Genomic DNA, 13,565 nt, shown 5'->3' with positions numbered 1-13,565 from the left:
CCACATTTGGGATTATCGAGGTCAGGGCCATTGCTTGAGGTATGTGACACACTTACAGCTCAGAAACCAAGCAAAGCATCAGAAGGCAGTGAGGCAGGTGAGCAGGTGGTCACTGGGTTGAACTACGGGTCACTCTGCCTCAGAAACATCAGCCTAAAGCTTCAGTCAAAAACAGATAGACTGTGGGAGAAGAGCAAGTTGACATCAGCATAGCGCTTGGTACCCTTACATGGGAAAGACAGCACTTCAGGAAAGATGCAAGGGATATAAAACCAGAAAGAAAACGAGTCCAAACACACAGTATGAGAGAAAGAGAGGTCAAAATTACAAGTAAATAAATGAATACACAGTTATAGCCATCCCACCTGGTGGAATGGGCTGTTGTAATCTGATCCCCAGCCTGTTGTAAAAGCAGGAAATAAATGCATGTCTACACTGGCTGCCTCTGAGGCAGCACCTTGCAACACCTGATCTCACGTTAATAACACATCACTTAATTTGATGAATTGTTCTGTTTATTTACATCAGTCCACTCTTACCCTTTTGCCTCTCAGATTTCGGACAGTTGCTAGTGGCATACTGAACAACACTGAAAGCTGGTTTTGACACAGAACTCTTTGCCTCATTACTGAAGGCTTTTCTGTGCTGAAGTCATTCTCCATTTTCTCAGTGATAGACATTTGGCTTAGTGCCATGGGCCCTCTTTCAGCTCCTTTCCTGCTTCAGTGATTTACAAGATTAAACAGAGGTTCATTATTCCTTTGATGTCCTTGTATGCCAGATAGTCTTGCACCAGCTGAACTTACCAGGAGTATTTGTATTACGTTCTGATTTTAATTAGTCCCTCTATTTTGAAGTTCTCTCTTGAGTTCCTCGGGCCCTAAGGTGCTCTGTGTTCCTCTGGAAATCCATAAAATGGCATAACTGCAAACTCATCACTTGGGATAACAGTGGAGAGGGGAGGACTCTAGACTTCTTTGAATAAAGGTTTTGTGGTAGCACCCAAGAGATCTCTACGCGTATAGCTGAGAAAAATGTCAATGGATGAGTTTTGTGAGAGCAGAGTGGCAGGACTGATGAAATCAACATAACCACCAACAATTCTTACTGCTTGCTCATACAAGAGGCTAGTATTATTTTTAGGGTAAGAAAAGGTATTTAAGGAAAAACACCTTACTAAGACATAACCTACTAGATTCTCCTTGTAATGCTACTACCCGGGCTGTAAAAAAAAACCATCAAGTTGCTACTCATGAAAATAAAAATATTCCCATTAATTTCAGGTGCTACAAACAAGGCCTATTATGAAAGCAGGTAGGGACTGCTCTCTAAGAGACTGTAGTGCTTGCTTTATGCCTGATGATCAGTACAAAACAAATTAGACATATGTAAGTACATAAAAACCTGGCCAGAGCTGTTCTCAGGGACCATTCACATCAGACAGGCTGATTTAATTGTTAGGAGGTGTTTATTGAAATTGTATATGTGCCTTCTTCTCATCATGTGTGCGTAATGGCCAAAAAGCTTGCACTGATGAAGAATTTATGGGATGGTATATCCAGGCCCCTCTTTTGCATGCATGTCTTTCAGAAGTAGAATTAATCTAAAGTATTTGGACTGAGAAATACCTGGAAGTACCTCATGGTAAGTCAATGTATTACCCTTCTTATAGCCAAAGGACAGGTTGGTTCTTGGGCTACAAATAGTTAAAAATTGTATTTATTTCCTTTTCATCAAGCTCACATGCACTGGAATAAGAAAAAAATCAAGGCTTGTTTAACTTCTGGGAGAAAGTAAATACTGCTACATTAAAAGAAAGAAAAAAAAAAAAAGCATTTGGTGTAGATTTATTTTTATTTTTTTAATATGAAGGTAGATCTGAATGCTTAGTGTGCACATTCCTGTGCATGGTTAACCCCTGCTAAGTCTTTTATGTGAATGCAGAAGTCAGAATTTGTTGCTGCTGGGATTCAGACCAGGGAAAGTCTTTCACAGGGACTTCTCAGCTGTTACCAGTTTTCTTCCTGCAGTAGCAGACTCTAAAGTAATTTCAGCATTTGTTCTCCACGTTTCACACTGCCATTAAGCAGCTCAGCCAGGCTACCTGCCCCAATGCAGATCTGATGCCTAGCGCTGGTCAGGTCATTCACAGTGCCAGAAGTCCACTGAGATCCAGAATGTTGGGTAATAGCTACATTTCTGACCATACTAGGAAAAAGATTAATTTAAAACATGGGGTTTTAATTCAAGAAACTCCTCAACCCAGCTCTGTTGATGAGAACGGGGCTATTTGTACTCTGCAGGAAGCTTTTCCAGGCTTCTAATCCAGATGCACATTTGGTGGCACCCTACCCCCTGTTGGGGTGCACACTTCCACTTCCCAATTCTTTGGTTTCTGTAGCAGTACATAAGCCCAAAAGAAGCAACCATGGGTCCCCATGCTGGATAACTGGGGGGCCTGGACACTGGGCTTGCCACAGCACACGGTTAATGCGCAGGTTAGAGCTAGCCCATAGGACTGCAATGACTACACTTAGAAGCCATAGATGATTGCTTGACCTCATTTTCTTGGACTTACTGGATATTAAAATATCCTTGAACACGGATGAATCATTTGGCACCCTCTGAAAAACTTCAAAGATCTTTTAAGTGCAATGATCTTGGCTATAATGAGATTAGCTATTGCACAGTAGAGAGACTCCTAGAAAGCAAAGCTAAAAGAGACTCGTAAGGTCACCTGCACTGAACATATCCCACCTACCAGCCCAGAGGACAAGTCCACCCCATGGCACAAGTCCAGACATTCTCTCCAGGTTACAGGAGACTGAAATGACTCTTAGGACTATAGGTACAGGTCAGCTGCTACTTTCCCTGTTACTTCTCATGGATTCTACAGCTATCTGAAAGGAGGTTGCAGAGAGCTGGGGATGAATCTCTTTAACCAAGTAACAAGCAATAGGAGAAGAGGGAATGGCCTCAAGTTGCGCCAGGGAAGGTTTAGACTAGATATTAGGAAGCATTTCTTTCCAGAAAGGGTTGCTGGGCGTTGGAATGGGCTGCCCAGGGAGGTGGTGGAGTCCCCATCCCTGGAGGGGTTTAAGAGTCCGGTCGACATAGCGCTGAGGGATCTGGTGGAGTTGGGAACTGTTAATGGTTGGACTGGATGATCTTCAATGTATTTTCCAAACTAGACGATTCTGTGATATACAGCAACTATAGCCAGATGTATGTGTCTCAGGAACCCCACTTAACATTCAGCTTTCCAGATCCTTAGAGAATGAAGAACACCAGCACTCAAGTCAGTGCTAATTACTCTTTATGAAATTTTGTATGGGGGACTTCTTAGGGCAACTGGGGAGGGAAGGAGGAGATAAGAAGCTCTTGACCTATCCCCATTGTCATTGCCTAGTGATGGGTCACTGAAAAAATGACAGCAAAGTGCCTGTGCCATGGCACAGCAAAGCTTCGCTCTTCTGCCCCAACTCCCATAAACATAATAGCTGCATCGAGTCCTGCCTATAAGTGTTTAACACCGAGGATGGAGAGGAGAGTAGCTGGTGCCCACACGAATAGCCAGCTTCACTGTCACTGCGTATGTGCAGACTTTGCTGGTGACCGCTGTGTCTGTGCATCTAGTGCCTGCAGACAGCGACACTATTATTTCTGCAGCTACTTGTGCATTTTCCACATGTGTCTCAGGGGCTTCCCAAGAAGAGTCTGAGAGGAGCAATACAGACTTCCAAGTGCAAAGGGACGTAAAAATGCCCATCACATAGGCACCTCAAAAATGTTCCCCAGAGGACATCGGTCTAATGTGCTTGTTCTGCAGGTTCAACAGTCTGGACACTCCAATTTCCTCCTGCTACCATGTGTTTTACTGGGCAAATATAAATAGTCCCAGGGATATTATAATTAGCTGGTGAGTCACTGGCATCTCTGGAATGTGAACCCTGTGCTGCAAACCACAGGACACTGGAGACATGCTGACAGTTAAACCCAGCCACTGCAGTCTATAATTGTAGGATACTAGTTTTACAACCAGTGCCTCTATCGTAAAATGCCCAAACATCCTTTATAGAGCTACAGAAAAACACAGAGGTCATAAATACACTGGCACTTTGCTCATTTGCGCAGGGAGGTTTCTGCGATGGGGAAGAGAGTTAGAGGCTGAGGTCTATTTGTGGTACAAGACATAATGCAATTTCTCCTGTTCTTCATACATACAGCCTTTGTGACTACTTAGGAGTTAAGAGTCATGGTTTTTATGTTCCCTCCTTGCCCCGTTAACACCATCCAGTGTGGCTTGTATGAGATGTATAATGTGATGTAGTGGTTGGAAGTATCCTTAATTTCGCTTAGCACTTATGGATATCATTTCAAGTCTTCCTTTACTTCTGTGGCAGATTCCCTCTGAAAACAGCAGTCAGTATCTGTTGAGGAGTATTATCTGCTCTGGTGGATAAAGTTGAGGACTAGAGCTCAGGCCATTTTTAATTCTAGACATCATCCAGATTTCTGCAATCAAATCCCATGTCCTGCAGGTCTAGTTTAAAATACAAATAATTCAAATGTGAAGTTTTAAAAACTCAGGAAGTATAATTCGTTTTCAATAACTTTCATGAGTGGCTTCAGTGCAATAGAGTGGTTCATAAAAACACACAAGGGGGACATCTTCAGGGTGTAAAATGTTATCACGGTGTATTCCTGCCTGGTCATGATTAATAGTAGGCCATGATCCTTTGTTAAGTGCTGATGGAACCAAACCAATCTAAGAGATAAGTATTACAACTGGGGTTTTATTTTGAATACTTCAGGGCAGATGAGTTAAAGCCTCTTTTGTCTTCATTTCTCTACTTGATAAAAAGAAAACATGGTACCTACAAGGATGTTGTAAGAACTTTGTTCAAAGTGTCGTCAAGCATTGCTTTAAAATATCAGACTTTCTGGAAGAGAAACCGTGTTTATCCTGGCATTCTAACCTGATTTCTTGCTTTCTTTCAAAATTCCCTGTGTGACTTCTGATGCATGCAGCAACATTTACATTCTGAATTCATGTGTTATGAACTGTTAAGCAGATGCTGCTTCACTTCACTGCCAAAATTTGTATCAGCAGTAAAGGTGCCTATATATTCTTACCCCATGCAATCCTATTTCACTGTGGCAGCCCTTACTGAATGCTAGAGATAGTGATTTTTTATTTAAATGCTATCATACCAGAGGGTCATAGAGTACAATCCTCTGCTATGAGAGGACTCATGACGGTCCATCACTGTTTATTTGTCTTCACCATTTGTTCCAGTACTTCATATCTTTGACAGTTTGAAACCTCTTGTCATGTCCTGAATGTATCTCTTAAACAGTTGATACCTATTTCTTATTATACTCTTTGTCCTTTAGCTTGAGTGATTCCCCTATCTCCCTTCTGCTATTCCCCTGATCTATTTTCAGAAAGCAATAGTATCTCCCCTTTCCACCTGCACACTGCAAGATTAACCAAACCCATTTTTTTAATCTCCCGTTTGAAAATAGTCTCTCTGGCTCCTGAACACACTAATAGCTCCTGGAGGCTGAATCCATCTTTCCTGAGCTGAGGAGGTCTGAGCACACTTTTCTAGATAAGCAGTAACCAAAACCCTGTCCGCTTTCATGATTTTTTCCCTATCTCTACAAGACCTACTTTACCTCATCCAGTAATGATCTTTGCCTTTTTCCCCAGCTGTACAGCACTATGACTTACAAACATGTGGACTAAGACATCATCAGTTTCCAGAGTATGAGTTTATAGCACAAAGTCCTGTTATTGACCCATACCTACCATAACAGGACGTTTAAACTAACAGTCCCAAGTCAGTTGGAAAAACTCCCAGGTTTTGAGGGCAATAAGCTCCTCCTTGAACAATATTCTGATCCCAATCTATATAGCGGAAACTCAACCAGAGAAGATCAGACCTAAAACTGGACCCTGAAGAGGTCCACCACTGTCTGTGCTCTGACTTGTTATTCCCTTTCCTAGGAACTTGATCATTATCTCTTTGCTAGCCAGTTTCTGGCTCACTTTACAACAATAATTAATCTCTACCATTTTCACTTTAGCAGTGACTTTCAATACAGTACTCCAACAAATGCTTGCTGAAGTCCAGATAGATGAGATTTACTTAGTTCTGTTTATCTAAAGAAAAAAATCACCTGCCTTTTAAAAAGAAAGTATCGGTTTATTCTGTTGGCTCCCCTCCAGCTCATAATGTGGTTTTTGATGCAGTTATTCATTTGATTATGCATGGAGCCATCCTCCCTACCCTCACTCATATATACTCTCATCATCTGACTTAACAAAATCCCACACATCTTCCATCTCTCAGTCACACCACTGGTTCCCTTCATCTCCCAAAGTTTGTACTTGAATAGCTCATTTTATGATCTAGCTTCTATTTTTACTTCTACTAATCTAGAGTGACTCAATTCGCATTCATTTAACTGCAGACACAGACTTAAGGGTAGTGGGGTCAGGCTATAACTTGTATGTAGGTAGGGTATACGAGAAAGTGCTGACGCTGGTGATGTTCTCCATGAAACAACTGCCTGTGTCATCTGCCGGTGAATTTTAACCAATAAAAATATATGAAAAAACATCCCCAGAAAGACTTTTGTCCCTCTTACCTTCGATTCTGATGTCTTGTCTGTCCAAGAGAGGAAAGAGGTGTTTAATCTGAGAAGCTTTTTAACCCAGTCTTCCCTGTCCCTAAAATGAAATTTACTGCAACTTCCACTCCATGGTGCTGTACTTTGCATCCATCTAGAAATAAGCTTGTGCAAGATGTAGCTATGAAGTTGTGTGTGAGGAGCCTACGGTGCAAGGATCAATTTTGGTTGTCATTAAGCTTCCAAGCGGAGCAGAAGACACAGGTGTTAACTTCAAATCCTTGAACATATGAGGACCTGGGTAGCAGAGGAACAGCCTCCCCTTCAGGGCTGTCACCAGTGACCCCACAGAAATCCCAGAGCTGAACTGTGCTCACAAGCGTGAGGGAGCAGGAAGCAGGATGCTCCTCAGAACTGGAGTGCTGTCCTCTTTGGGGCAGAATACCAAAAAAAGCTTTTCAGCAACAACTAACAGCACCAAACACCCTTTTGGAAGAGGAAACACCACGCACTAAGTCAACATAAATTTTTCAGCTACCTTAGCTGGGAGAAGGCAGCAATTTTCTGTTTGAATTGGGCCCAGGGGCCAGAGTCTTCAGAAAATGCTATAGAGTATGTAAGGAGTACATAAGGAGTGGAACGGCATTTTGGTCCTATACGGACCCACCTCCAGCAGCACAATGACCCTTAACAGACCCAGAATATCCATTTATTTTTTTCCAAAGAGGCGTACATTGGCTTAATTACCAGGAACAGGAGGAGAAAGAAATCATTATTGTCTCACCATACAGGAGCAATCAGGAGCCTTCTACAAATCCTCTCGTATTGGCGGAGAGGGGCCAGAGATGTCACTCTAATTAAATACTGTAACAATCCTGATATTAAGTCACTGCATGGCACAGTGACTGTGTGAATGTTTACACTGTACAGTGAACAGAGGTTCCCCTAGGTCAAATAAGTGACAGCCCTATGCTATCAGTCCAACCAGGGGAACAGACATGTTGCAGTAAGTTAAATTCTGTTTAGATACTAGAGAAAAAAAAAATAAAAAATCAGTGTGATAATGACCAAAACTGGAACAGTTTCCCAGAGGACCCATGGTACGTCCAACTTTGAAGATACTCAAAACTCAACTGTACAAGGTCCTCAACAACCTGTTCTAACTTTGAAGTAGGCCCTGCTTTGAGATTGGACAACATGATTTCCCTAAGACCCTTTCAACCTTAACTAGTCTACAGATCTAAGACAGCAAAATAATTTTTTAAGTTAAAATGCTAAATATTGACTTACTTTCTAAGAGGGAAGTGGGATTTGAAGGTAAAAATAAAATAAGCTAAAAACTATACAGAAGAGCATATGTATATGCATATATAAATATACATATATATATGAATCTACACCTCACATTACTAAAGACTTTTGAGCCAGACCTGAATTGGGATTCTTGTCCTTTACACTGCTCAATAGAAGACATATTTTGACGTCAGATAAAAGCATAGAGTCTATTATTTAGCACTTGAATTAAAATTCAGATAAACTAGACATAGGCAGTCATTTGCAACTCCATTCTTCTGGGAAGGATCACATAGAAGATGATCATCTGAGGAGGGACACTATCCTCCTACTCATTTTGAGCTGCAGCTTCCACTGCAAATTGGTTCATTCAGAATCAGTAGAGCTATATGCTGAATAGCTCCACTGTTTGCACAGCCCAGTGACAGGGAGACTGTCAGAACACGTTAATGCAAGACCTAGCAATAGCAGTTGAAAATGGGTATTTGGGACTAACAACCAGAAAAGATGTTACCACCCAGCATTATCACAGGCTTAGATGTAATCAGACTGCAGCCAAAATAAGCTGCCTACAGACAGCACAGTTGGAACTGATACTTTGTGCAGGCAGTGAAAATCCCCCAATGAAAAAACTCTGAGTAAGCAGAGCTGTCGGACCTTGACCATTTCTACTCATAATCAAGTTGCAGAAGAACCTCCAGCCTCCCCCTGCAGTGACTTATGTTCTTGGGTGAGTCACAGATATTCCTAGTACATCTTTGATGGGCAGGTTTTCTCTGCCAACAGCTTAAACAGTCTTGGGGGGCTAGAAAAGAGGCACAACCCCCGCATATATCTGACAGATGAAGTCCTTCAGCTGGCTGGAAAGATATATCAGCACTCAGAAAAGCAGAGATATCAGCACACTGGCTTTCATCTTGATATTTCACCAGTGTTTCAGAAAAGATAGTTCTTCTTGGTACTTTCTTTTTTAAAAAATATTTTTTATTATTATACACATATATAAGCATTTCTTGAGTGGTAATCTCCATTGTGCTTGGACATCTCACAATAATCGTGGATCATATTAATGGACATCAAATTCCATCAAATGTGGAGTGGTAAAAAAAAAGTAATCTCCAAGACTTATTGCATTCCTCTATCTACTGCACTAATCTCCACTAGCTTTTTAATTTGCTGTCATATCAAAAGAAAGCTCACCATTAATTTTCTGTCAACTGTCAACAGATAACTCTTTTCCAGCCCCGCAGTTTCTAATATACTTCTCCACCACTGAATATGTGTTGGATTAAGAAAATTCCAACTAGGAGAGGGGTAATGAATCAGAACATCACACTAGAAACATACAGTTATACTATTTCAATTCCCAGATGTACAGCAGAAAAGTGTGTCTCTTTACCTGGAATCTCATCAGTCCCCCCATTGGTGTGTTTGAATCGATCTCCTTCCACGTGGACATTTGGGCACAGGACATCTGAAAAGCAAAAGAACCAGTACAGAATTATCACAAGTAAACACATAATTTTAGAAGCTAACAAAGCTTCCAGGACAAAAATAATTTTGGAACTAACAAAGGCTGGTCTCCTGGAAAAAATCCAACACTTGTACATGGTCCTACAGCGATAATTCTCTTCCCAGTCTCTGTATGTGCTGAATATCCTTCATCTATCCTATCCCCTAACCACATGCTGGCAAGAGACCCAATACACTATGTTTGGTTTTAAGCCACTTGTTGCTGACTGGCCAGCCAAGAAGCCAAACAGCATAGATGAGCTGAGCCTTTTCCTCAGCTAGGTCATCACTCTGGGTTTTTCTGCTTCACCGGTCTTTAAAACTGCATGAAAGTCACAAAAGCCTATGAAAATATAGAATATGATTCCACTCTGAGGTTGGAAGGGAAGTTCTGAAGGCCCGGTTGACATTGGGGTGCTGCCCAAACTGTTCAGAAAGGACAGCTCCTACCCAGAAAAACCGCAGACATGAAGTGCTAAAGCAGGAAAGGGAATCCAGAGCACAGAACGATGAAGTGACTTGAGTCATACCAAGGTCAGAGACAAAATGTGAAGCCCACCCTCTTGTATCTTACTGTACTACATGTGATTCCCTGTTATTACTCCTCCAGGACCATGACAATTTGTGTCTGCTCCTTGAGTCTGCTCAAGCAGAAAGCAGAGTTAAATATGACTAAAATTTTGAAGAATATTCACCCCTACACAGAGGTTTCAAATAAGTCATGAAAATACCCAGCCTTTGTCAGCCATTTCTCATGCTCTCAGTGAGTGTCAACACAGACACAAGGAAATGCTTTTCTGCAGAGAACTGTTTACCTATCTACCTCTTTCCTGCCATATCTTTGAAGTAACATTTATTTATGCTTTGTTTTCCCAGATCAATAGGTAATTGCACACTTGTAAACAATGAGGAGAGGTAGCTCAAGGAATCAGTTTAATGAGAATATAAAAATGAATCCCTGACTTTTCACAGCTTGTACAGCCACGCATTTATGCCCTTTCCCTGATTTAAAAACCAATCAGGTGAGGACAGTCAAGTCCCATTCTTTCATTTGCCTGGTTGCAGACATGATAATACACATATTCTCTGCAGTTGCAGTATTCATCTTGATGCATATGGTAGTTAGCATCATCTCCACCTGGTGTTTACTTCATTATTCCTTCAGTATCATTAATTGTTGTGCTTGTAAAGGAGCAGCAAGGGCCAACTGCTCCCTAAGGGATAGGGGCCAGGAGCTGAAGGTGACCCAAGCCCAGGCAGTGCCCTTACCGATGGGGCATAATCTCACACGACTCTCCGAAGCCTTCTACAGCAGGTTTACCTTGAAGTGTTTGTGAAGCTACATCCAAAATCATGAGATAAAAATGACTTTTCTGAGGACATTGCCAGCCCTATCTTTCTCTTCCTGCTTCCTGCTTCTCAGTAAAAAATCTAATATTCCACAATGTTTTGTTAAGCCTAGCAATGAAATCAGATATATTTCCTGCATTACTGTGCTAATGAAGTTACGGTCCAGATTATCAGCTGCAGATGAGGCACTCTCATCTCAGTGGAAAGTAAGGGGAATGTAAAAGCCATTGACAGAAGCCCCAACAGCCAACACAGCAACCAAAAGCAGTCAAACCTATTCAGTCACCCCTTTGCTGCAGCACTGGGGGAGACCAAAACCTGATCACTCATGCAAGTGTGTGTTATCCAGAGCATGTGAGATTTTAATTGGACCATCTTTAGGGCTGCTGCTTCTACACATAAAATTCATAGTAGTCACTTTTTTTTTTCCTACAACACCAGGAGCCAATACTGATTAATGCACAGGGTCACTTTGTGCAAATTTTAGCCAGAGGTCTCTTTTGCTCCCTGATGCCTGTTGCTTTGAAAGCCAGGATACTTCACTCAAACACTCTTATGTCTTAACATTAGACAGGTGAAACCATGTGGTAGTTCACCCTCCATCAGAGGTCTGCACAACTTCCCAACACAATAGGGAAGCTTTCCTCTGCTAGGCGAACTTTAAAAGTTGAAAAATTTTTAAACCACTAAGACTTGCAAGAGCCAAAGTTAGGCCACCTCTATTCCAATTCAAAACTAAGCTGTACTGACAAAAGATTTGCTTAGAAGTGTCAGAAGCCCTGTGCAGGTGTTATATTGATCCTTTAAATCTTGGCTTTGTTAACAACAAAGGCTCTTCTGGTTACAGGCACTGAGTCAGTGCAGTAAATAGCACTTCTGAGCCCCAGTCTTGGAACTGGCAGATGTATGGCTATACAGTAAAATAAGGCACTTAAGAAATCAAAATGAGCAAAGTTTCCCCAAATAAAGACTAAACAAATGGAAGGCATGAATAAAATGACAAAATGTCATTCACCTTTGCTGCCCAGGACTCCTGAGAGATAAACAGGGAGGAACGAAATACCAGTACACCTCTTCAGGCAACAGGGAGCTAATGTCTGAATTATAGATATATAAATTATCACATCAGTCTTTAATGACATCACCCACCCTCCGCCAGGTCCGATTAAGAAAGAACCATGGCATCCTAGCAAGGAAGCATGAGCTAGCAAAATCTTCCTAGTTTTAAGTGCTGTTTTGGAACCAGGACTATACAGCAAACTCATGTGCTTGGCCTTGGTGCAGAACTGTCCTGCCACAAAAAATAGAAAAGCCAGTGTTAATAATATTATTCTCTTCTTTCAGCTGTGTCCTTTAAATCTTTTATTACCTATTAAAGAACTGTGATCTCACTTTGGTTTTCATTTTACGAATGTCCTGTGCTCCTTTTGGCTTCTCCCTTCCTGTCTGCATCTAAGGCACAAGCATAAATATATCACAAATTAAAGAAAATTATTTTAATGCTCACTTTCCAGTTACAAAATAATTCACAGAGGCACAAAACGGGTTAGTGCTTTACCATCCAAGTTAGCAGCACGGCTACTTGTGTCCAAAGGGTCAGTGTGCCTGATGGACAGCACATCAATCGGTCCCAACTGGCGATCACGTTTCGTGCTACACCCAGGGGTATACTGATAGGAAAGGCAAGAGAAAAGCTGTTCCTCTCCTTTGGAGCCTTTCTGTGAGATCCCTGGTAGAGCTGAACATTTTAACATCAAAGAAGAGTGTTTATGCCTACTCTTTCTGCTACTGTCAGGCCAATCTTTGAGCAAACACTCAGTGCTCGGAGGATTTGCAGCTATGAGCATCCATCACAACTGGCAGAAAGAGTAATAAAATCTGCACTGCAGCTACAACTCTACTAATCTGTAAACATTTACAGATTTGCGGAAGAGAAGATACAACAGACCGACCTCAGCTTTCAGCCACTGCTCCTTGTTACAACCTCACTGCCCACATCATTGAAATCTATATGAGGTTGCAGTTGCTTTTAAATACATATTGTTTAAAACAGCTTTCTTGTCCTCAACTTTATATAATACTCTGTCAATCCTTTGCTTTATCCACAAATTTTATCAGCAAAGATTTTGCATTTATGTCCATGTGGTTCACGGAAAATTTTATTAACACCAGAACTGCTATATATCGCTTTTATAGCTGCACTAGAAATGATGAGTTTCCACTGACACCTGCTACATGAGATCAATCAGCTCTTAATCCATTGTAGAGTGTTACTTTTTAATGCAAATGTCATTCAATGCGCAATAACAATGCCTAAGAACAAATGTATTATATCTAGGTAGTTACCATATCAACCAAACTGTAACTCTCCACAGAAAGAAATCAGTTTTGTTAGAGATGACCTCTTTCTCATAAAATTGTAATCCTCGAATGGGTATACATACTAATTCCCATTCTTTTATACTTTATTCACTGGCTTAGATGTCAATTATTACTTTTTTGTGAGAGAGCTCAGGCAAACTCGTCCATAGCTATACATATAAATACTTTTTTTCATTTTTTAATAGCAATACATCATCATCATTTCAAAGCCCTTAATTAGTGTTGTACAACAAAGCTGTATGTATAAAAATTTGTAGATGACACCAAGCTGTGTGGTATGGTTGACTCGTCTAAGGGATGGGACACCATCCAGAGAGACCTGGACAAGCTTGAGAAGTGGGCCCATGTGAATCTCATGAAATTCAACATGGCCAAGTGCAAGGTCCTGC

At 41.3% G+C, this 13,565-nt stretch overlaps 1 protein-coding gene across 1 annotated transcript in view; it reads right to left on the bottom strand.

The window, feature by feature from the left end:
- COL22A1 (collagen type XXII alpha 1 chain) overlaps nucleotides 1–13,565 on the bottom strand; it is a 218,110-nt gene that overhangs the window by 164,581 nt on the left and 39,964 nt on the right. Inside the window, exon 3 of the mRNA XM_074901126.1 lies at nucleotides 9,332–9,406. Coding sequence (XP_074757227.1) covers nucleotides 9,332–9,406 — 75 coding nt within the window. The remainder of the gene's footprint in view (nucleotides 1–9,331; nucleotides 9,407–13,565) is intronic.

The sequence above is a fragment of the Athene noctua genome, chromosome 2 (assembly GCF_965140245.1).
Source record: "Athene noctua chromosome 2, bAthNoc1.hap1.1, whole genome shotgun sequence".
NCBI lineage: Eukaryota > Metazoa > Chordata > Aves > Strigiformes > Strigidae > Athene > Athene noctua.
This window is presented reverse-complemented; position numbering and strand designations above follow the sequence as displayed.